The 23,486-nt window shown below is 36.3% G+C and overlaps 1 protein-coding gene across 1 annotated transcript in view; it reads right to left on the bottom strand.

Annotated features, from left to right (window-relative positions):
* Positions 1–20,664, bottom strand: part of pnp4a (purine nucleoside phosphorylase 4a) — a 73,864-nt gene extending 53,200 nt beyond the window's left edge. Inside the window, exons 1-6 of the mRNA XM_079597433.1 lie at positions 20,541–20,664; positions 19,854–19,973; positions 18,829–18,889; positions 18,515–18,618; positions 18,325–18,418; positions 13,007–13,120 (exon numbers count right to left, since the gene is read on the bottom strand). Of these exons, the coding sequence (XP_079453559.1) occupies positions 13,007–13,014 (8 nt within the window). The 5' untranslated portion in view covers positions 13,015–13,120; positions 18,325–18,418; positions 18,515–18,618; ... (1 more) ...; positions 19,854–19,973; positions 20,541–20,664. The remainder of the gene's footprint in view (positions 1–13,006; positions 13,121–18,324; positions 18,419–18,514; positions 18,619–18,828; positions 18,890–19,853; positions 19,974–20,540) is intronic.
* Positions 20,665–23,486: the final 2,822 nt, after the last annotated feature.

Genomic DNA, 23,486 nt, shown 5'->3' with positions numbered 1-23,486 from the left:
GTAATCTCCGCTCTTCTGATTCTGGCTTTTTAACTATTCCTGCAACTCGTTTACGCTCTATGGGTGACCGGGCTTTTTCTTCCTTGGCTCCAAAACTGTGGAATTCTCTCCCCACTGAGATTAGACAGGCTGAATAGTGTTTTTAAATCTTCTCTTAAAACATATTTTTTTCCGGCTAGCATATATGTGAATTTTTTTCTTTTTCTCTCTCCATGTCATTTAAATTGTCAAATTAAATTACAAGTGTGAACACACCCTTACTCACCCTCATGTTGCTCCAAACCTGTATGGGTTTCTTTCTTCTGAACACAAGAGAATATAATTTGAAGAATGTTGGTAACCAAGCAGTTGATGGGCACTATTGACCTCCATAGTATTTTTTTCCATTCTATGGAAGTCAATAGTCCCCATCAAAAATAGTGTTTGGTTACCCATATTCTTCAAAATATCTTTTGCGTTCAGCATAAGAAAGAAATTCACACAGGTTTGGAACAACGGTTCGTAAATGGTGACAGAATTAATTTTTTGGGGTGAACTATCCCTTTAATGCTTTTAAACTTTGAAGTTTCCTTTAAATATTCTATGGAAGGGTGAGTACAATAATCTCAGATTATTAATCTCAAAAAAGCTAATTTTTGCATTCATAAAGCAAGCCTTTCACTGATTGTTTACAGTTTAACAAAATTTACTCACATAATGCAGGCAAAGCATCATGGGGTGTAGGAAAAAGGTGGGTATTCTGAGTGTTCTGTATTCAATATTTTTGAATAAATGGTGCATGCATATTTTATGCTTTTCCCTACAGAAAGTAATGCATTTTTTTTGCAATTCTGCACAGTAATTGAACTCATTTGGACTCATTAATCCCCATTCATGCCCTTGACAACAGCACAATAGCAAAATATAGGTCATGAGACTCTTACGGTGCTTCCACTCATCTGTGTTTTGATTTATGATCATTTCTTTTCAGTCTTCTATTCCATCCAAAAATGTAACTTTATTGCATGACGTTTTAACCCAGAATTACTCTAATTTGGACAAAAATCAGCTAAAATAAATAAATGTTCAGTTATGGTCTGAATTGGTGATTATATAAATCTAAATTATGATATGCTAGCAGTCTTACTCAGACTTCGAGAAACCAAAATATAGGTCTATCTAGAGATTATTATAATCAGGTATATGTGTTTACATGACACGTACACTTGTGGTAAGACTTTTTAACTTTTTTTTTTTTAAAGAAGTCTCTTATGGTCACCATTTATGTAGGCCTAATACATTTAAAACAGTAATACCGTGAAATATTATTACAGATTAAAATAACTGTTTTAAAATATATTTTAAAATGTCCTTTATTCCTGTGATGATAAAGCAGATTTTTCAGCAGCCGTTATTCCAGTTTTCAGTCACATGATCCTTCAGAAATCATTCTAATATGGTGATCTAGTGCTTAAGAAACATTTAATTATTATCAATGTTGAAAACAGTTGCGCTGCTTAATATTTTTATGGAAACAAGTGATATATTTTTTCAGGATTAGTAGAAGGTTCAAAAGAATAGCGTTTCATTGATATCAAAATCTTTTGTAACAACTTTAGTCACTTCTGGTCTATTTAAAGCATCCCTGCTGGAAAAAAAATTATACATATCTTTATAAACAAGTCATTCTGATTAATAGGTACATATCTGTGCATATAAATGCAGACATTGTGCAGACTGTGTTTGTGTGTTAGGGATGCCTATGGCCTGTCTCCTCAAGTTAGAGTTAGAAATAACAAGACAGATCTACACTAAAGCACAGAAAAGAGGTGAGGCAGTTATGTGATGTGACTTAGTGAGGGGGTGGAGAGAAGACAGAGAGAGTGAAAGCAAGAAAGATCTGACAAACAGACATATGTAACAAAGGGAAACAAAAAACGTAAGGAAGAAAGATGGAACTTCTGACAATTTGAATCTTTAAAGGACGCCTTGTTATCGGTTTAAAAGGTGGAAACATATGTGCTAAACAACATGACAACTTCCTCTTTTTATGTCAAACTGCTACTTTTCATTTCCTGGGGAGGCAATTTCAGTCTTAACACTTTATTTACTAAACTGTGTGTGCATGTTTGTGTAAGTGGACTAACAATAGAAACTTTTGCTTCAGTAACTTCTACTAAACTGGGAAGGATACATTTTTATCATACTTAAGTCGTTCAAACTAAAGAACCTACATAACTACAAACGTTTCTGTTTAGCCAATGAACCTGAAGTAGCGACAGATCTTTTCTTCCACTTTGTGGCGAACATCCAAATGTAAAGGATTATCAAAGAAAAAAAAAGTAGGCCCGGGGACTTGGTTATATGCATCGGTTGTGAATTGGATTTTAAGGAGTAGGTGGCCAAAATATATTTTGCCCCCATCACATTTCATGTTGTTATTATATCAATGTTGAAAACAGTTTGTGCAGCTTAATATTATGTGTGTAAATTTAAAAAAAAAATTAGGATTCTTTGATGAATGTAAACTAAAGGTTAAGAAAAGAAGAGCATTTATTTAAAACTGAGATTTGTTTTGTAACAAATGTCTTTACAGTCCCTTTTGATCAATTTTATTTTAGTTTCACCAAAAAACAAAACAAAAAACAAAGTAATAACTGAATAACGTTCATGTTCCAAATATGACTTACCGGTACTTTTTTCTGTGGAACACAAAAGAAGAATGAAAGAAAATAATAGAATAGAATTTTCATTTCATTTGAAAAAAAAACATTGAGACAAAAATATCTCTGTGTTCCACTGAATAAAGAAAATCATACAGGTTTGGAATGACACGAGGGTGAGTAAATGATGACAGAAGTTTAATTTTTATGTAAACTAGGGAGTTAAAGGGAAGTTAAAGGGTCAGAGAGAGGGTACAAAACAGTCATAAAAGATTAAATTATACCCGTTTTGGACCTCAGGGGAAAAAATAAAAAGTATATGATATGACCCCTTTAAAGACTCCAGATGCCTCACAGTTCAGTGGAAATGCAGACAGACAGGGTGGTTAATCTTACATTAGCATTCCCTGTCTACTCACGCCTTGCGTCAACAGGATGGACACATGCAATCTGGCAACATGCTCCTGGCACTAACCCAGTTATTTCTCTCAATCTCTGACCTTGTCACTGCATAGGGCAATTTCTAGACAGAGGCTCACCGCTAGATAAATATTCTCACATATTACAAATGCTAAAATACCAGCAAACATAAACTTAAGCAAACACACACTAAACCGTATAGTGATAAATGAGGAAGTGGCTAAATGTTCTGCTATCATCCTTCAAAACTAATAATTCACATTAAAAGTCCCCAGAGTGGATGTTCATGTGATTACTGTTTTGTCCATGATACATGAGGGCAGAAAGCAGAGCGTTGCGGTGTATTCTCCAGGGTGCTCAGCAAGACTAATTTAACCTTTGCAAATCCCTGACACGCACATAACTGTTTATGGTACAACGACAAACGTGCTAAGGAAATGTTGATGTTCATTCTGCAGGGACAGAGACTGTGAAGTCAGTTTGGCAAGGTGAAGTCTGGGGAATCGGCAGGCTCTCAACATCCTTCGCCACCAGAAAGACAGAGTGTGTTTTGATCGCTTAAACGCATGCAACCCACACACATATCCTCTCCACCTGGGTGGCTGGTACTGCCGAAGATACATGTCTTGCTCAGAGATGTTTTTAGGCCACAGCTTATCTTTTGTTCACACAACCCTGACTAAAACACATGGTAGCTAAAATACTTTTTCCTTTCTTGACACACACACACAACCACACACACAAACACACACACACACACACACACACACACACACACACACACACACACACACACACACACACACACACACACACTGTGGTTCCCAATTACTCTGCCCAAAATGAAAGTCACGACTCACGAATGCATAAAAATAAGACTTTGACTTTCTTTTCCTACAGAGAAACGGTTACTGACGCAGTGCCAAGTATTTTAAGATGGGTATCAAGTAACTAGAGGTGGGAGAAAAAATAAAATCATATTGTGATATTTTGTGTGGGGAAATATCAATCTTTTCATGGCCTTTCTGGATTGTATTACATTTTGCGTCGCGCTTCTAATGTTTTTTTTTTTCTAAAATAATATAAATATGATTCAGCACATAACTACATTTTATAGTTGAACAGGAATGTGTAGTGTCACCTTTGACCTGTTCATTAGGGTTTTTAATAAGGTTATTCATTCTAAAACTGCTTAAAACAATATGTATTGTAACAACAAATATATGGAATTGAATGTGAAAACTATTTTTTTATTTGACAACTGCTATTTATATTTATAAAAAATATGTCTAAAATAAAAGAATATACTGAAAATACTGAACAAGGACAGGACAAAGAAGACGGATATGAAGATGTGAAATAAACAGATTGTCTCCGATACATTTGAAGATAAAAAAGGTAATAAATCACTGTAATGGCAATACTCAGCATATCTTAAAATGTTTAAAATCGCAATAATATTGTATTGTGGCTAAAAGGGGAGAGGGTGGGGATACAAAAATGGTGAAGTACAATCTGTAGTTTTCATAAAAATCCCTGGAGCTGTCAAAAGTCAAGATTTTGCACATCTGGCAAACTTTTGCCGACATATACAGAAATGTTTCAGTCCAGTTAATTTACTACCGACATTGTAACTAGCGGTATACAAAGTGTGTTGGAAATCAGCAAACTTACACTTTAAGAATCGTGATAATATCATATTGTAGGGCCTCTGGTGATCCCCACAACTAGTATCAAACTTAGTGAAATTTGCATCGACAGTCATTACGTAGACCTAGTTGTAAGTAAGTTGGATATAGCACTCCGAGTCCATTTGCCCATCCTTCTGGTGGCTTTTCCTCCATAGCTCTCAGTGGATTCTTCGCTAATCCTGTGTACTCTGTTGGGTTTATCTCCTTTCTCAATAGGTTTAAGCTAAAAAGCAGGCTCTGGATTTCCCTAAACCAGGTTTAAGCTTTTGTAAAAAGGATGCTTGAGTTTTAGGGGTCTGTTGAACGTATACTCCGCTAGTCTTTATAATGAAAAGGGGCTAGTTTAACAAAGAAAGGAGGCTTTTAGTGTTGATAGAGGAACACAGAGGGGTTTGTGTTTATGTAAGAAAGTATAGGGTTACATAAAGTGCTCGCTTCATCTCTCATCTTCTCTGGGTGTTTTGATCTCACAGCAGGCCACCATAGGTTTAGTGAGAGAGACAGATTAACCTCAATACATCCACAACATTAAACCCTTACAACAACTACTTGCTACACGGATTCCTGTTTTACACTTCACCCACGTGGCATTAGTCTGGATGTGCATTTTCAAAATTAATTGGAAAATATATACTAGAGAATTGGATAGGAGTGAGAGATGTTTGTTTATGCAGCCCTCCCACATCTCCAGATTAAATGCAGTATGTGATACAAGAGCAATTTCTGAGACCACTTATATGGTATTTTTAGTAAGCTTGTCATCTAGGTCTAAGATGATTTGCTGTAGTGGAGCAAATGTCCTGCAATTATATAGGATGCTAAGATAAGATTTACTTAAGTAATATGACACATCACCAGCTGAATTCATAGTTGTTCTACTCAAAGCTTTTGCATTGTAACATAACAGCAGGTCTGTAGCATATACTGGTTTTGCAACCATATAGTATAACTGAACATCAACTACAGTACAGTAAAACCGGTTTTAAAATATATATCTTTATGTGTTTAGAAATGGGACTTTTCTTTCGTTCATTTTTTTTAATCATCTTGAAGGTCACTTTGTTCAAACCACATCCCTTCTGCTGCTTGTTCACCTATTTGAATTTCCTCTATTATATTTTCTTTTCAAACTGCCATGTTCAACCAGGAGGTATTGTAGTATGTAACATGCAATGGTAGAAATGTGTCAAATGGTCAGTGTTGTTATTGTTAATTAAAAATAAAACTTACATTTCCATTAATTGTAATGAAGTTGAAATAAAATAATGAAATAAAATATAATTGTTAGACGAAAAACAAACGTAAAAAAATTTAAATGAATAATGTTGCCATGGTAATACTAACTGGAAAAAAAAGTTGATGTACTGAAATAACTAAAAATAATGTTTTCAACTAAAATATAAAAAACGAATAAAAATGCCAAATTCAGATAACAACAATACAAAAACAAGCTAATATTAAAATAAAAACAGAAAAAAAGCCAATTCAAAAGATTAAATACTATAGTACATACACAATACTAAAATAACACACAAATTGGTAGATTCTATGTTGTTAGCTAATATACGCGCAGCAATGGAAATAGTAGTTGTTTTTCCACATTAATAATGTTCAACTGATCTCAGTTATTGGTCATCAGCTTTGAATGCCATCCAATCAGAATCTCGGGTCAGAACTAAGTATTTTATAATAGTCTTTCACAGTAATAAATAATATTGGTCTTGTTGAATTATCTGATTGAAGTTCCAAATAAAAAGAGGAAATATTCCAATGAGATAAAAAGCCTTTTAAATTTAAATAACGTAAAGTATTTAATTAACTGGATCATCCAAAAATAGATAACACATTTAAGTACATACATTTTTGGTTGTGCAAAATAAAATGTATTGTAATGCCATTACCATGACAAAATTACTTATACTGTGATATTGGATTTTACATATAACACCCACCCATACATATCAGTAAAGTATTTATGGCTATTTATATATACAGGCTGTTTACAGTATTGGCTATGATTCGATAACAAATGCTTAACTAAGACACACTTCTTCGCTCCTCAAATAAATAAAACCTTTAATATAGAGTTTCTTGAGTAAAGAAAACACTGTAATTATTAAACAACCTGTTTGTTTTTTACCCTTGCATTGCAAACAAGCAGAGGCGGTCCAAACTTTGTGCGGCACTTCATTCACGATAGAGGCGGGGTGGAGTTATGAGGTTTTACAGACAGTTTGAGGATCCAATGGAGTTACGAGGTCTAGTCACAAGCTTTTTTTAATACTTTTCATGGGATTGCAAAACCCACACATAGACGTTTTTTTATGATTTATGGAACAAAATTATGTTGAATAAATAACCCGGTCCTTGTAAGCCATAGTTGTAATGTGCAATTAGAAAACCAGATTAGCCCTCATATAATTTAAATTCCAACATATCAGCCTCGTGTCAGACAGGACACCTTCACAAGTGACACCGTATTTGAGCTCAGGAAAAATCAAGTTCAAGAAACAATTCAAGCTGGGGATTAAGTTATTCAGTCACGGAGCAGAACGAGGTCTGAGAAGTGAACTATACAGTAAAAATTGCAAGCGTTCACCTCACCTTATAAACAGAAACAAATGTTTTGAAGCAAGGAACAGCCAAAACATCTTGTCTGGAGCAAAAAAAGGGCTTGCATAATGTCAAAATAATGTTTCTGCTCTTTTCTCTGGCAATAGTCATGCTGTTCTGTTCAATTACTAGATATCTGCACTGCATCACTGATCCCTTAGGTGAACACGGTGAAGTCATTTATCATGCTATCCAAAGAAAGACCGTACAATAAATGTGCACTTAATAATTTCCACGAAAGCCCTGGCAAGCTTTTTGCACTGCCACATATGATTTGAACTTTACAACCTACATTCGTCATCTTTTAGCAACACAGCCATGGTTATTCATGGTGAGAGCCAATCGGTAGCTGAGTCACCCATCATGCAACACTGGAGTGTTAATACTTTGTAATTAAACAGCCAACACGGTTTTTGCAGACCCAGCAAAAAGGGACTGAAGATGGGATCGTTCCAGTTCATGTTTTCTGAACCAATTTCATGCACAATTTGCTCTGTGCTGGATGAGAGCAGTGTGCGAGCGTGAATCGCTGGCCTGTCTTTCTGACACAGACGAAGATCCAGTCTGCTTTAGAATGGCGTTTCGCTCTATGATGCTGCTCTCTACGGACTGCCAATCTGACGGAGTGGAGAAAAGAACTTTGGATCATGGTAAAAGACACACTAATCTAGTTTGAAATGTTTGGTCACTTAAAGAAATGTATCACCCAAAAAATAAAATTTCTGTCATCATCTACGCCCCCTCCACCAAACCTGTATGACTTTCCTTCTTCTGTGGAAATGTTTTTGCATTTTTAAAAATGTTTCAACTATACCCAATTGACTAACAAAACAAACATATTTGATAGTCATACGGGTTTGGAACAACAGGAAAGTGAGTAAATTATGACAAAATATTCATTTTGAATGAACTTTTATTTAACATTATAGTGATGATGATGATAATGTACATTCACATTATGTAATGCAATGAAAATGTGCATAATATGCTTTTGGGGGGACAGTTTTGAGATACACTACACTACTGTTTGTATTATTAGTGTAACAACTGACTAGATTTTTACATTTTTGACAAAAATGTAAAGGGTGTTTGGGGGTAGTTACTAGGGTGTTGCTATGCGGTTACTGAGGCATTTGAGTGTTTTTTATCACACAGTGGTTATGTTATGAAATTCTGGTCAGTATAGTCACAGGTCCCTCCTTCAGTGTGAGTCTATAGGACTTTTTTCACCTGTTATTTTGTCCGCATTGTGAATATCTTCAGTCTGATCATTCAGAAAAAAATTATTTAAGAATTTATTTAATCAAAAATACAGTAAACATTAATATTGAAAAATATTAAAATAAATGCTTCCAAACTCCTGTGATGGCCAAGCTGAATGTTTAGCTGCCATTACTCCAGTGTCACATGATCCTTCAGAAGTCATTCCAATATTTAGATTTGGTGCTCAAGAAACATTTCTTATTTTTTATCAAATTTGAAAACAGTTGTGCTGCTTAGTAATTAACTGTAACTTTTGTACATCCTTGTTAAATAAAAGTATAATTTTTTAAAATGTACTAACCCAATAATAATAGTGGTTTATTTGCGTTAACAAGCAGCAATAATTTGAGGTGTACTAATGTACTTGTGTACTTTACAATGTAAAGTGTTCTTAATAAGCTCTCACTTGTTTTTATAGTGTGATCATAAATACATGCTCGAGTGTGTGTGTGTGTGTTTCAGCTGCTTGTCCTGCTTGAGTGTGTAGAGAAGAGGGAGGGAGTGCATTTGGCCTCTGTGCTTCTCTGACGCTGAGGTTAAATCTCCTCTCTTCTCTCCTCTCCTGTTTAGCAGCTGCAGCAACACAGTAGGGAAGCCCACAAGCAATCTGCTCCAAACACACCCCAAAATCCCAGCACTACGTATTATCGAGCACACACACACACTGGGCCATGAAATGAGCTTCCTCCACAGAGCCCACCCTTCATTTACTGCCTGTTTTATTTATTTATCTACTAAAGCAGAACAACTATTTCCTATAACACTGCGCTGAAATCTGAACAACTGCAGAGTGAACCCTTTTAAGACTCCGATTTAATGTGCAAGGTGGTCATTTCCGACATGCACAGCATTTGACAGTCATTTTCAGATTATCTGCAAAAAGATAATAACCACAACAGCATGAAAACATGGTAAAATGTACTAACACACACACACACACACGCACGCACACAGGGTTAGAGTGATTGAAAGGGCAAACAAACTTGTATAATTTAAAAAACACAGGGACGGGGGACTAGAAGAAGACAAACCTACAATTAGGAGAGTTGAGCACAGTTGCCAAGTCATTCCCCTTGAAATCCCCCTTTAATCTATCACAGGAGGTGAGTTGTCGTTGCGAGGTGTTGTCATGACAGGTAATGAATTACAGACCCTCCCTGTTTAAAAAGACCTCACCTTGCAATGTGTTTGTGGTTAGTAGCATGTGGGGATGATTTGGACAACAGAAAGAGGCCAAATGAGGATATCAGTTGGGTCACAGATCTCTAGTTTCACACATTTTTTATACTATGCACTGCCTCAGGGGATTAAAATGCAACTGTCTGTGTGAAAAGCTTCATTACATTTGACCAGAGATCTTGGTCAAGTTTCTTCAAGGATGTAGCCACATATTCAGAACTGTGTCCACCTTTAAGCGAGAGTTCATCCAAAAAAAAAAAAAAAAGTACAGGTTTGTGTGAGAGTAAATGATGATAGAATTAGAATTTTGTGGGTAAACTATCCCTTTAGTGGTTACGGCCCTGCTTTTGAGTCTGCTTAGGAAACACAACTGATAAAACGACATTGATTTGTCTGATTGGGTGTAGAAGACAGTTTTAATCACACCACACTCAGGTCTGGTCGGCCAGATCGATTCAGATTTTCCAATTACTTTAAATTAGTTCCTTTCAATAGTTTAGTAAAAAAAAAAAAAAACTTGTTCCTTACAAGTAAATCCTGATTAAGGACCAAAAAAGAGAGTTATGTTACATTTATGTTTACAAGCCTCTGCAACACTGAAAAATTAGGTTGACAGTCTCAAAATCTGAATCTCTGGAGTGATTCAGGTGCAACTTTGCGGTTGTGTTTGTAAGCGGTTTAACGTCAGCATCAGCGCAGCGCACTCTTGACAGTGTTTGGCTTGATTCTGCACGATAATCCATTTTCACAGTCACGCTTCACTGTGTCGGGGAACCATTTGGTGTGGCATTTTAAATATGCGCACAATCCCTCTCTTTTTCGAACTGCTTTTGCTCCTCACTAATGGAAAACCACTCCATGCAGGTGAAGGGATCCAGTGAGCACAGAGAGTAGTACAAATGAGGAAAAAATTAGAATAGGAGAGTTTGTTCACAAATAGGCCTCATCCTGATGACAACAGCATCCTCTAAAGGTCAGAATGGTTACTTCAGTTGAAGAGGTTGGTTGGGGGTTGGGGGTTGGGGGGGGGGGGTTGGGGGGGGGGGGGGCAGAGGGTGATACTCAGTGGTGCACTCACTTTGTATATACTGTCCGTCCTCATTGGAATGGAATGGCTGCCTATAAAAAAATACTTTAACAATGTCATTGGTAGTTATCAAAAATGTGTTTTTGCAAGAGGATAGGTGTTAGAAATACTTTTAAGATGACTGCCAGTGCCACATTTGCCAATGCAATTCAAACAAAGACATTGTATTTAATGAGTGCACATTTATTGCTTAATATCTTAGATGCATTTCCTATTGCTCAAACTTGGGGGTTTGATTATTACTTAGAGCTACATTTGCTCTACAGACTGTATCATGCCTCAAATTGTGTGCAGTGTGGAGCAGATATTTATTTTTGTCTAGCAGATCCGATTAAATGGGCAAAAAAAGTATTGTAGATTTCAACTGATGGAGTGTCAGAATATCATAGGGACTTGGAATTGGGCTTTTCTGAATTAAAGTCTTTTCAAACCAAGGCTGATAACTAAAACTAGCGATGCACCACTTCTTCAGTACACAAAAGAAAATATTGTGAAAAATGCTTTGTTTGTCCATACAATGAAAGCCAATGGGGTCCAATGTTGTTTTGGTCCCCATTGACTTTCAATGTAAGAACACAAACAGTTCTTCAAAATATCTGTTTTTCAAGTGTTGAAGAGATTTTACTTATTTTTGCTTTGCATATGATTAAATGGGTAAAATAAATAAATAAATCATGTAGATTTCAACTAAAGGAGCATCAGAATGTCATAGGCACTTGGAATTACAACAAAAAGATTTAATAATCGATATTAGTGATGGACCAATTTATTTTTATTTTATTTATTTTTTACCAAAATTAAAAACAAATTTAATTTCAGCCAAAAACTAAAACAAAACGAATGTTTTGAAATTACATTATTGGTTAATTGAACTGTTTTCAGTCAATGATTTTGGTCCTCAAAAACAATTTAACTAATCGTAAACCACAACCAGAATCAATAACGACGCAGAGGAATGATATTGTTGGAATCACTCTCAGAGCGATTTTTCCAACTGATGAACAATAAAAACATAACTAATTTAGCTATTGTTATAGATAACCTTCTTAGTGTGAATGGTAAGCAAACACCAAGAACACTCTAGCAACCACATTGCAAAATAGTAAAGATCACTCAGAAACACTAGAAACCACTTAGCAACACCCTGGTAACCAGTAACCACCCACAACATCCTGTCATTATGGCAGCAACTTTTTCATGGGCAAACATCGCTCATCTGAAAATGTAAAAAATTAAGCTATGATTATGATTCTGTGAACAATCCTTTTGTTGATTTGTTTGAATCCTTTTACAAAAATAAAACATGATACAATGCTTAGACTCACATATGGTGTGTCTAATATAAGGGGTTTTAAATCAAATTTAAGGCCAATTTAAAGTATACTGTGGCCACAGGCCAACGTTTTCATATATTGTATAGTTTACAGGTTGTCCAATGTATATTATAAGCTGTTATAAACTACATTTCTTAATTAAGACTAGAGAAACAAGATTCATTAAGGTACAAGGGACACAACACGATTTCTAAAATAACACAGCAGCTTGGAGGCAATAATTAAATAAAACAATCATTAAACACAACCTCATTAACGGAGAGTTGTGACTTCATATCATAATAATGAGAGTGTCCTTGAGTAAGTGCATGTATAGCACCAATGTTTGTCCATCACCTGCACCGAGGGCACAGTAACACTCATCAGCATTTACATAGGTAACGTCAAAGGTTAATGCGAAGCCGCTCAACTAATTAACTAACAGTTTGACTTCCCTGCCTCGCCTTTGTTCGGCTACAGACAGTTCTCCTCTCACCTCATGCCAAGATAATTTTGCCTGCCATGCACCTATTGAATGCGTAAATGGGTTCTCTTATGTGGAACAGATTGCTCGGTCTTGGTAATGAAGGCGCCATATTTGGCAATAATGGACAGGGGTTCTGAGTTATCTGCAGATATTTCTTTTTATGTTATCATAATTGCCAAGCGTCACCAGGGGAGGCATGGTACCTTTGCAGAACCTTGGTGGAAGTGAAGCAAGGTCACACTGACAAATGAGTGTGTCAGCAACCGCTGGACTCCACATCACTTTCACATCCTGTGGTGTGTATGACTTACCGGTACATGTTTCGCTCAGGTTGTTTCTTTACATGTCACTTCTTAACACGCTGTTCAAGCTTTGGTGACGCTGTGGTGAACTTTTACCATGAGATTTATTCTCACGCAAGACATCTGTGAAAAGAAAAAGGGTTAGAATGAGGTTATTATGAGAAGTTGTAATTTTATGTGTCAAATGAAATGTATCAACATAGATAGAAAAAAAATAGATAGAAAACCATATAGATAGTTATCCTCATGGCTCTTAAGCTGTCATGGAAAGTTATAGAATAGTCTTATTTTACTTGGACTTAAAGGATTAGTTCAAGCAAAAATGAAAATTCTACCATTAATGACTCAACCTCATGTCATTCCAAACCCGTAAGACCTTCGTTCATCTTCAGAACACAAATGAAGATATTTTTGATGAAATACGAGAGCTTTCTGAATTAAAATTGCACTGTCAAGTAACAAAAATGTGCTTCATGAGGAAATATCTCTATTCACTGGTTTTATTTTTAAGTGGGGGCGGGGGGTGGAATATGACTGACTGACAACCTTAGGTTATAGTGAAAATATTAAGATCAAGTGTTAGATCAAGTAAAAAAAAAAAATTTCAGTGCAGCAACTACAATTACATTTAAATCTACAAATAAAACAAATAAATCTTTTTTTTAAACTCAGGCAGTGTGCACTTCAAATAGGTATTGCATCAGCAATATTTTAATCTAGTAGCTCTGTGTTGATTAAATGAGGCAAAAAAATATCACGCAAAAAACACCCATGAGCACATGCATTCTGTTCTTTACATTATTTTGATAAAACCATATTAAGAGATTTTATCTCAAATAAAATATAAAAATTTGCAAACATACTGAAATAATCATCCGTATAATTCCGCCTTACAGTCAAATTGAATGCTGTTTCTAGAATTCATCCTGTAGTCATGTATGCATGCATTTGTGTGTGTGCACGCGTGTGCTGTCATGTGTCTAAATGTTCCTCGGGGCTTTATCTAGTGTCACCAGGCATCAGACAGACTAGGCCGTCTCTGAGCCATGCGTTCGCCCACATACACCCTGATTAGGCTTCCCCCATCTCCCAAATGTGCATACTGACAGAAGGAATTGGACAAGGTCACTGAATGTTACCATGACAACCAGACACGCAAGCTGCAAGGCTTCAAAGAAATCTCCTCCCATCCTCCTGCATAAAAAGCTTAGCTGGTAACCGTATGTGTAAGGCGAGATAGAAAAAATAATTTACAAGCCAATATTTAAAACCGTTTTCCCATTCAAAATTGTGGTGAACATTGTTTTAATGTTAAAAAAAAGAGTTAAAATGTTCCTCTTCTTTCTTTTTTTTCAATATAGACTGCTTTAAAGTGAATAAGATGAATGTATTACCCTCTTTTTGAGTGTTTGCATTGTTGGCTACCAGTGAAGCATCTGATGTCTGTGTCAGTCTGATGTGATAGATGGAGCCAATCTGGATTGAGCCTGTCACAGAGTTTGACTGATACAGCACCATCCACCACACACAAACCCAACATCTGTCACTCAAACTCAACAACCACTCAACGGAATACATATTTTTTGCAAATAAAATAGACACTAGCCATGGCACATGTCAATACAAACTGGGGCTAGTTGTCGCACGAGCTATATATATCAGCAACTATAAGGTTTTGAGTTCAAATTTAAAGTTACATTTGAAAACTTTTGGTGAAATCTGTCCTCCAAACTAAAATTCCAATAACATTTTTCCTATAGCTGTTGACACTAGCATACATTTAGACAAAATAATGATTATCGAACTGTATCTGTTGTCCTATACAATTATGGTGGAAATGTTCTATTTTTTTGGGGGAGTAAAGAGTTAAAGGGAGGGGTTCTCAACCTTTTTTGCCTCCCATTGTTCACATTATGATTTTTCAAGTTGTTTGTGCTTTACTGGGTACTAGGGGTGTCAATATATTGAGTAATATATTGCAATACAAAAAGGCAACAATATGTATTGTGGATAGTGACAATCTGTATGGTGTATAGCTCACCCAAAATAAAAAGTTTAGTTTTAGTGTCAGTACTGCATGAAACTACTATATATAATGTTTAATATAATGTATAATAATGCAATGGGGGAATATTTGTGTGTCCTGATAATGCCAAATGTCTAAAAAAGCCTACGTTATTTTATATACATCTAGTCAGTGACAGAGTGCAAGCATTTTCATCTAAAAATATTATATTTTTACGCTGGTGTCACCTTTGTCCTGTGCATTGGGTTACCAGCACCAAGTCCAAACCGGTACACCCCCAATGTAATACCAAATTTAGCATTTGAAATCAACAGTAAAAAAAATTGTAAACCTTTTACCATATGTCTGGGAGTATCGCAATAATATCGTATCGTGAGTTCGGTATCATTATAAAGGTATCGAATCGTGTGATGAGGATCCTTATAAACAGGATAAGGATTAGAGAGATTTTTTTTTTTTTAAATCACTCACAATTACAAAATATTACAAAATATTTTAGAGCATGGCTTAACTAGAAAAAAATTATATTTAGCCAGTAAAAAAATGCCCATGGACTTTTAACATTTTATCCTTTTCCAGGTCTAGAAATTACATTATTATTGTCATATTGTGGATCAGGAAAAAAGGGTATTTTTATTAAAAAGTGAATTATTAGAAATATAGTGATTTTCAATTATTTTGGTTATATTAATGCTTGGTTTGTCATTTTAAATAATACAAATTTAAAGTAACACCAAGTAACATTTCCTCTGCGGTCGCCCTACTGGTTGGAAGCTGAATTGTCCATTAGCGCTGTCGTAAATAATTTAGCCTACCGCAGCCTGGCTGTTTAGCGGGCTCTGTGTAAAGGTGGCCGGAGGAATTCAACTGAACTTTTGTGGATTATACGCGGGTTTTTATGGACTACTACAGCATCCCGGCGGCTAAACAGACTGTGGCGAGGTTGCGTGAGTTCATGGAGGAAATGTGTTGACTGCGGCGTCTCGCCACGCTTCGCCCGGTATCTTTTTGTTTTGTTTTGTTTTTCCCTTCTCTTCGCGGAGGACATCTAGTTCAGTCCGGACAATTTATGTTTGATTGACTGAGTATTTGATCTGCTGGGACATTGGGTTTCTGGGGTTTAAATGTGCGTGGAATTGAGTTGCAATGTTTGTTTGATGTATATCGGAGCGCGGCCACGCCTCCAGCGCTGAATAACTCTGTGTTGCCCGACGTGTATAAACCTTATATATCTGTCAATACACGTTGTTGAACCTGAGTATTGTGAACTTTTCGTTAATGTACAATTATTTTAAGTTTATACATGTATGATTGCTTGTTTATTTTGTTGATTTAAGGGGTTTCTTAACCAAAAATAAGCTGGGTTCTGTCTGTAATCACCCCAGTATACATCAGATCCACCCGTTACCTTATGTTTTGCGTGATGTACTTTTCCCTTACTCTTTTAGTGTAAGGTAAATTGTTAGTATGATGCATGATTTACGCTTACAAAAGCGTCCGAATTTGAGGAAGTGGTGGGGGGAGTGACGTATGCCGTAAAGCACTCGAATTTTGTAGTTCTTTTTGTGCACGGGTTCCGACCCGAAACCCGAAGTTACATAGTGCCAGTAAAAGCGATACAGACCACGTCAGGCTATGGCAGACGTGTCATTTAACTTATTTTAAGTCGATGTACCATCACAAGGGTCTTGGAAATATATTATGAAGGTTGAAAAGCTACTTAGTGTTACTTTAAATAGTCATCTTGAGGCCCTCTAGTGGGCCCAGACCCCTAGTTGAGAACCACTGCTTTAAAGTATAGGTAAATAACATACATTTGTCAACAAATAGAAATTACTTAATCAATATTGCTTTATATCAAAATATACAAGAATATACTTTGGATGTGAACTTTAATGCATTTACAAGTGAGAGGAGATCATATCTAAAAATCCAGCTTGTGTTCATTAAAAGAGAAGTTTATGATGATAATTCTGATGGACATCTGGGCAAAGGGTGCACATATGTCTAGATTTTGACTTCTTAAGGGTACATTGAGTTTCAAAAATGTGCATTTTTAGGCCTCAAAAAGCCATTGTCGTGTAAATGAACGGCCAAAACAAATAAAAAGTTTTCGTGTAACAACCCCTTATGATTCAAAATACTAAGCTTTTGTCACACAAGTGTTCATGGTTTCGCTGCGAGTTTTCCAACAGAGCTGTTTGGGGACCGACTGGGTTTGATCCCTCCAACACATCCCTGAAGCCCAAGTGGATTTCAAATATAGTTTAAGCTTTAATGAGCCTGAGCCTGAGCTGCGTTCCCTCCCATCCTGCTGCTGAAAAGCATGCTCCATTATTTAAAGCCATTACTTCACGTCTGAAGCACTCGTATAAATGAATACTGGTCTGGAAAGACAGTCGAGAGTTAGATCCAACAAAATGAGCTATTAAAGCCAACCCGACTCGCCAAAGCTTCAATAAGTCATTTGAAACACAGTCTGGTGATAGATATTAACACTATAACATCTGCCACTGAAATGCAAAATGGCATGCATTGGAATATACTTAAAGTAGGCATGGTTCAAATGGATTTCATAAAGCACAGCACAGTTCCCTCGTGTTAAGGTCATTAGTTGCTATTTGAAAGGGTGATCCATGCAGGAAGGCTCAAAATCTCTCTTTAGCTTCAGTTACCACATTAAAAGGATGGATTACACCAGGCACTGGATTACACTAGCAAAGCAGCAGAATACCATAGACCATACAACCAAGCAAAACTAGAGCAATAAAACATTACAGGGTTCAACAATGAGGATGGCCCGGGCTGAGAGAGTTTCGTCCAGAGCTCTATTGCAACTGAAAATGTTATGTCAGATGATCCTTAACATGCATTTTTATGCTTGCAAACTTAAATTTAACATAGACGAGGTTTTGTCAAAATAGTAACAATGGCTTGTTGTGATAGTATTGAAATCAGTATAGCATTGTTTTCCAGCTAAATTAATTCATGAAGTTACATTACAGTTGTATAAATTGCAGCTTGCTACCAATTGTCTTTTTGTAAAGCAAAACGATAATTTTTGAAAAGAAAAGGGTAGTACAATAGTCAAGTGTAGTAAAGACAAAAGTGTAGTAAAGAAAATGTAACATTTAAAATTAAATTAAATAAAAAAAATGATTATAGCCATAACTATTAACATAATATATACATATTATTGTAATGTATGCTCTTCATCTTCCCATCTTCAATAGCCCAGACATCTAACGAGAAACTACATTTCCCAGCATTCCTATTCCTACTGTCCATCATCTGTACTCACTCGGCCGTCACCCGCATCCAATCCCCATCAGCACTGCACCAGGATAAGACCACACACCTCACAGTGACTGCATCCGAAATCGCATACTTCCCTACTATATAGTAGGCAAAAAACAGTATGTGACAAAAGAAGCATTTCCGAATTCACAGTACTCATAAATGAGTAGGCAAAAAGTACCCAGATTACCTACTTCTTCCAGGGAGATTCTGAAGTGTGCATACGATGGACACTTTAATCCCATGAGGCCACACGAGAAGAGGATTGGTGAATGGAGGTGAAGCAACGTAATTGATGCTGGAATGACACATGATAAGGGTAACAGGGCGAATGTAGTACGCCCGGATTACATTCATACTACGCACATTCATGCTATATAGAAGATACTTTATTGGCAGTCGTGAAGTAATTACTTATTCAGAATAATTACCTACTCAAGAGTATGCGATTTCAGACACAGCCAGTCACTCTTGGTCTAGTCTCAACTACGGACAACAGACTACTTACCTTTTGGATCTCCCTTAAACTCCAGCCATCTCCTGGAATCTCCTGGAACTCCAGCGTTTCTCTTTGGAATATTACACGTACATGTTCCATTACTCATCTGCTTGCTTTTAAATTCAACACTGTCAATAAATACCCAGTTTTGGTTGTAACCTTATCTCTGTCTCCGAGTCTGATGTTTATTCAGACCCTGACAATTATAGTGCATGCATAATTACTAAAATATATAAGTATTATTTCTATATAAATTATATGGCTAAAAAAAAATGGGATCATGCACTTATGAGTCAGTGAAAGTGTTAGCAGAGAAAGTAAAAATTAACTACTGTCCCAATTGGCCAGAAGAAAGACAAATCTTTATTGCTTAGCCTTGCATTGGTGATCAAATTAGTTTACATCACCATTATTTTTTGTGATGACCCCACAAATAGCTTAAAGGGGGATTTCAGAGGTGGAAGTCATCGATAGACTTTGCAGTGACCTCATCATTAACCTCAGTGCAGTAACTACACCACACTGCTGCCAAAAGCCCCCATATTATATATATGACAATCATAATTACTTTACGACTGAACTATTAAAACTACTTTGAGGATTTCACAGACAAGCTCAACAGGGCTTATTTATTAGTTCATTTGCCACCTTATTGGTGCAGCCATTGGTGAACTACAGGTGAACTTATCAGTTGTCTTTCCAGTGGCATCAATTACTTCATCCATTATCCCTGGAACAGCAGGCAAAATCCAATTTTAAACCCAATCAAGACAGTCATTAAACAGCGATTAGTGACCAGAACTGAGATCTCAGCAACAATCTAATCGGTCAGATCTTTACTGATATGACCCAAGCAATGACCCCTTAGAAAACTCTACAGGTCCCCTCACTCACCAGTGACCTTTCATGTAGGCCACAGCCTTATTGATAGCCTCATTGTCAAGTTACCTTGTGTCTTTCTCAGTTGCATCACACTGTGAATCGAATTGCATGTCACTGTCAGATCATTATACAAATATATTTGTGATCCTAACCTGAAATTTCAGAGAATCCAGGTTTAATTCCACGTAATAGCTGCCTGTAGATTTCACTTCAGGTGAATCCGTGCAAACGCATATAGGAGTATTGGTGTGGCTGCCTGGCATCCCAGATTGCTGTGGGAATAGTGCCATCATGAGGACTTCCTAATCAATGTATGCATAGATGGCTAGTAAATAATGACTGCATAACTGTCTACGTTTTATACCTATTATCTAGGCCTATTACAAGGGACAAAGTAGCCTATTGTGCGGTCATTATCGCAAAATAATTGAGAAAAATAATGCGCATTTCCTTTTTAAAAAAAAATATATATATATATATGCATATTAAATATTGTATTAGTTATTATTTTGCTAATAACTAAAGACAAATTACTAGGCCTACTGAAAATCACTGTTACATAAGCCTATTTAGCATGGCCTACCTTCTGAATTAAGCATTTTCCATAACAACGTAAGAAACAGTCACCCTAGCAAAAAGACAAATCCAATCCAGTAATATTATCCAAGTTACATTTTATATGGACTAACGTTAGTTCTATCACATTCATCACTTTTGTGCTCTTTAGGCCTAACGTTATATCGGGCCTTTTCGTGGTTCTTACGACCGATGTTTTACTTTTCTTACATTAAAAGGGGTCACATAAATCTATAGCCATCAATCAAAATGTTTATGCTCACCATAGAATTAATAAGGAAGTCCCCAAATCCATTTTTTATAAACTAAAATCCATAACAAGACAAGAGTTGCTAGATGATGACAACTACACGTGCACGCGGAGTGATATGTTGTTAGCTGAGAAAGTAGCGCATACAGTTTTGTTGCTAATTGCTATGAATTACAAGCCCTCACGCGGACTGATCAGAGAGAGCAGTTTTTTAAATTGTCCATTTTGAAAAATATGTGGTATAATCAATCAGTGAATATAATGCAAAGTATATAAAAATAAACTATAAAAATATGTTTACTTATTATTTTTATGTTTACGACCATGCAAACTGCAGAATAAAGACTTCGATCAATGCATTTTACACTGACTAGGCTACATAACGCAGGATGAATCTACGACAGAATATTAGCCTTCAAACGTGCAAGTTAAATATATTTAACTAAATATATTTGTAATCATTATCCAGTGTAAATTGGTAACATTATTTTTCCCAGATAGCAACTGTCAGCCCAGATCAAGGCCACTGGTATAATGTGGATTCCACGCATACCAGATGTGGGTCGGATCTAGGCTGACACTGTGTTTCTTTCTGGGTTTGGGAAGGGCTTATATTATTTGTTTGATGCCATTTGGTAGAATTAATGGCTGATGGTGTTTGTACTATATAGACTTTCATATTAATGTTGTTTGTAAAAATTGTATCAGTCGCACACTCGCACTTGCTTACATTCAAATAGCATAATAAATAAGAGCATATGGGTGTCTGAAAGACCATAAAAAGTAAAATAATGAACGAGTTAATAAACAGTATTGAGAACCTTTGAGAACTTTATTATTCGTAATAAATAAATAAATAATATTATAAATTTGTAATGCGCAACTGCCTACTGTATAGAGTCAACTATGCAGCTACTGAGGCTAGTTGGAAGGATGGAAGCCCACTCAAATAGGCTACCGTTTTCTATCTTCGGCCACAAGATGGCAGTAAATGCATGATTATAAAGCAAGCTGACTTGAAATCTTGACCTGGATGTCAGTCCCTATATACATTTTAATTATCAAATCATATAATTCACAAGGTTGTAGGTCATGATGGTCACATGCCCACCATTTAAATACAGGATTAACTGGACAAATCCAAGATTAACAGGACAAATGTAAAGGATTTGAATAGCCTATATGTTTTATTACCGATAAAGTGCTTCAAAACAATTTCCACAAATATATCTCTATCCGTCTTAGGGATTTGTCTACTCCGCCCCCTTTTAAAAAATAGAAAGTGTCTGCTCTGCACTCAGCCCTGATGCTGAGGGTCTACTGATGGCTTGTGTAATGAGAGGGAAATGAGAGTGATTCATGTGAAGGGGTCAGTATTGAGTTAACCCTGGATGCCCATTTTCCCCACTGACTTCCCATGTGAACGGCAAAGCCTCAGAGCTGCTTCTTATAATAACACACACACTCACACACACAAAAACACATGACCACACACCCCTCACCACGGCCCCCACCACATCCTGCATCCTGCTGAAACCCGACTGCTCCTGTCAGGAAGTAGCTCACTAATAAGCAGAAAAGGTCCAGTGGATGAGGGTTGAGTCTCTCTAGGGTAGAGGAGGGAGGCTATTGTGTATCTACGGAACTCAGTGTATCATCACCCTGTAATCACGATGAGTTTGTTTCCGCTGGTCTGAGATTAATGCTCAACTCTGCAGTAACTCTTCTGCTACATCAGGGCTTTGACTGATTCAGAGGGCACACATGGTCATGTGTCATTTCAAATTCTCATTATATACGTAATACTATATTGGATAAAACATCAATTTTTACATTTAAGAAATCATTGATAATCATGACACTGTGAGCACAATGAATAAAAGGTTTACACCCATTTTAAATAGGGCCAGGGCTAGATTTTTTTTTTTAAATATTAAAATACTAACAATGTCTTATTTCTACATGGAACACAAAATTAGATGTTTAGTAGAGTGTCTGTGTTGCTATTCATCATTCAATGAAAGTGAATGGGAATTAAAGCTGTTATTCACTAAAGATTTAAAAGGAATCATAAAAGTAGAGTCTGTGACTTAAATTTTGGTTATGCAAACCTATCATATAGTGTATATATGTACATATTATTATGTTTGATTATTTTTGTAGTTATTCATTTATTAAATAAAAAAAATACAATTAACAAACCTATTAATAGATCAAACTAGCATAAGTAAAAGCTATAGTAAAAGTCAAATTCATCATATGCAAACGTATCAGACCGGTATTTATAAGTAAAACTTGTAATCTTTTAAAATAATTAAAATCTTTTAAAAATCTTTTAAATAAAATGAAACAAGAAAAACTTGCACTTTATTAAGAAACATTCCAGGGGTTTCTTTTCGTTTCCTTAAAACCCTATATGATAAAACTACAGAAATCGAGATGATAACATTTTAGTTGAAAAACTATAAAAATGACCTTAGTTTTGTGGATGGGCCAAGGTAATACCATACATAACAGGTACTGCGTAACAGGATTTACCCTCATTGTCATTCAGAAACACACTATCTTACTCATTCAGGTGTGTAGAAGCGATTTTATCATGATGTCCCAACACAAACACGTTCTTTATCAGCGCTCAATGTGCTGAAGTCACACTCAAACAAAAAGGCACAATAATAGGCCCATTATGTCATGTGTAGCAGTGCAGTGGCGCAGGCAGGAGCGAGGAGAGTGTGGGAGGGAGGGTGGAAACAAAAATGAGTGAGCGAGCTTGTAATTGAGTGAGAGAGGGAGTGAGTGTGCTCAGACTGCACGCTGAGGGCCAGAGCTGCACATTCTGTGCTCTGTTCCGCTCACATTTCACATGACCTGAGAGGATGTTGAGCAATCAGCAGGCTCTGCAGAGGTACAATATAAATATACATATTCACATTCATGAGATCAAAAGCGCATGTGGCAC

Source organism: Phoxinus phoxinus (assembly GCF_949152265.1).
Source record: "Phoxinus phoxinus genome assembly, chromosome: 22".
NCBI lineage: Eukaryota > Metazoa > Chordata > Actinopteri > Cypriniformes > Leuciscidae > Phoxinus > Phoxinus phoxinus.
The sequence above is the reverse complement of the archived record's forward strand: the minus strand, read 5'-3'. Positions and strand labels throughout refer to the sequence as shown.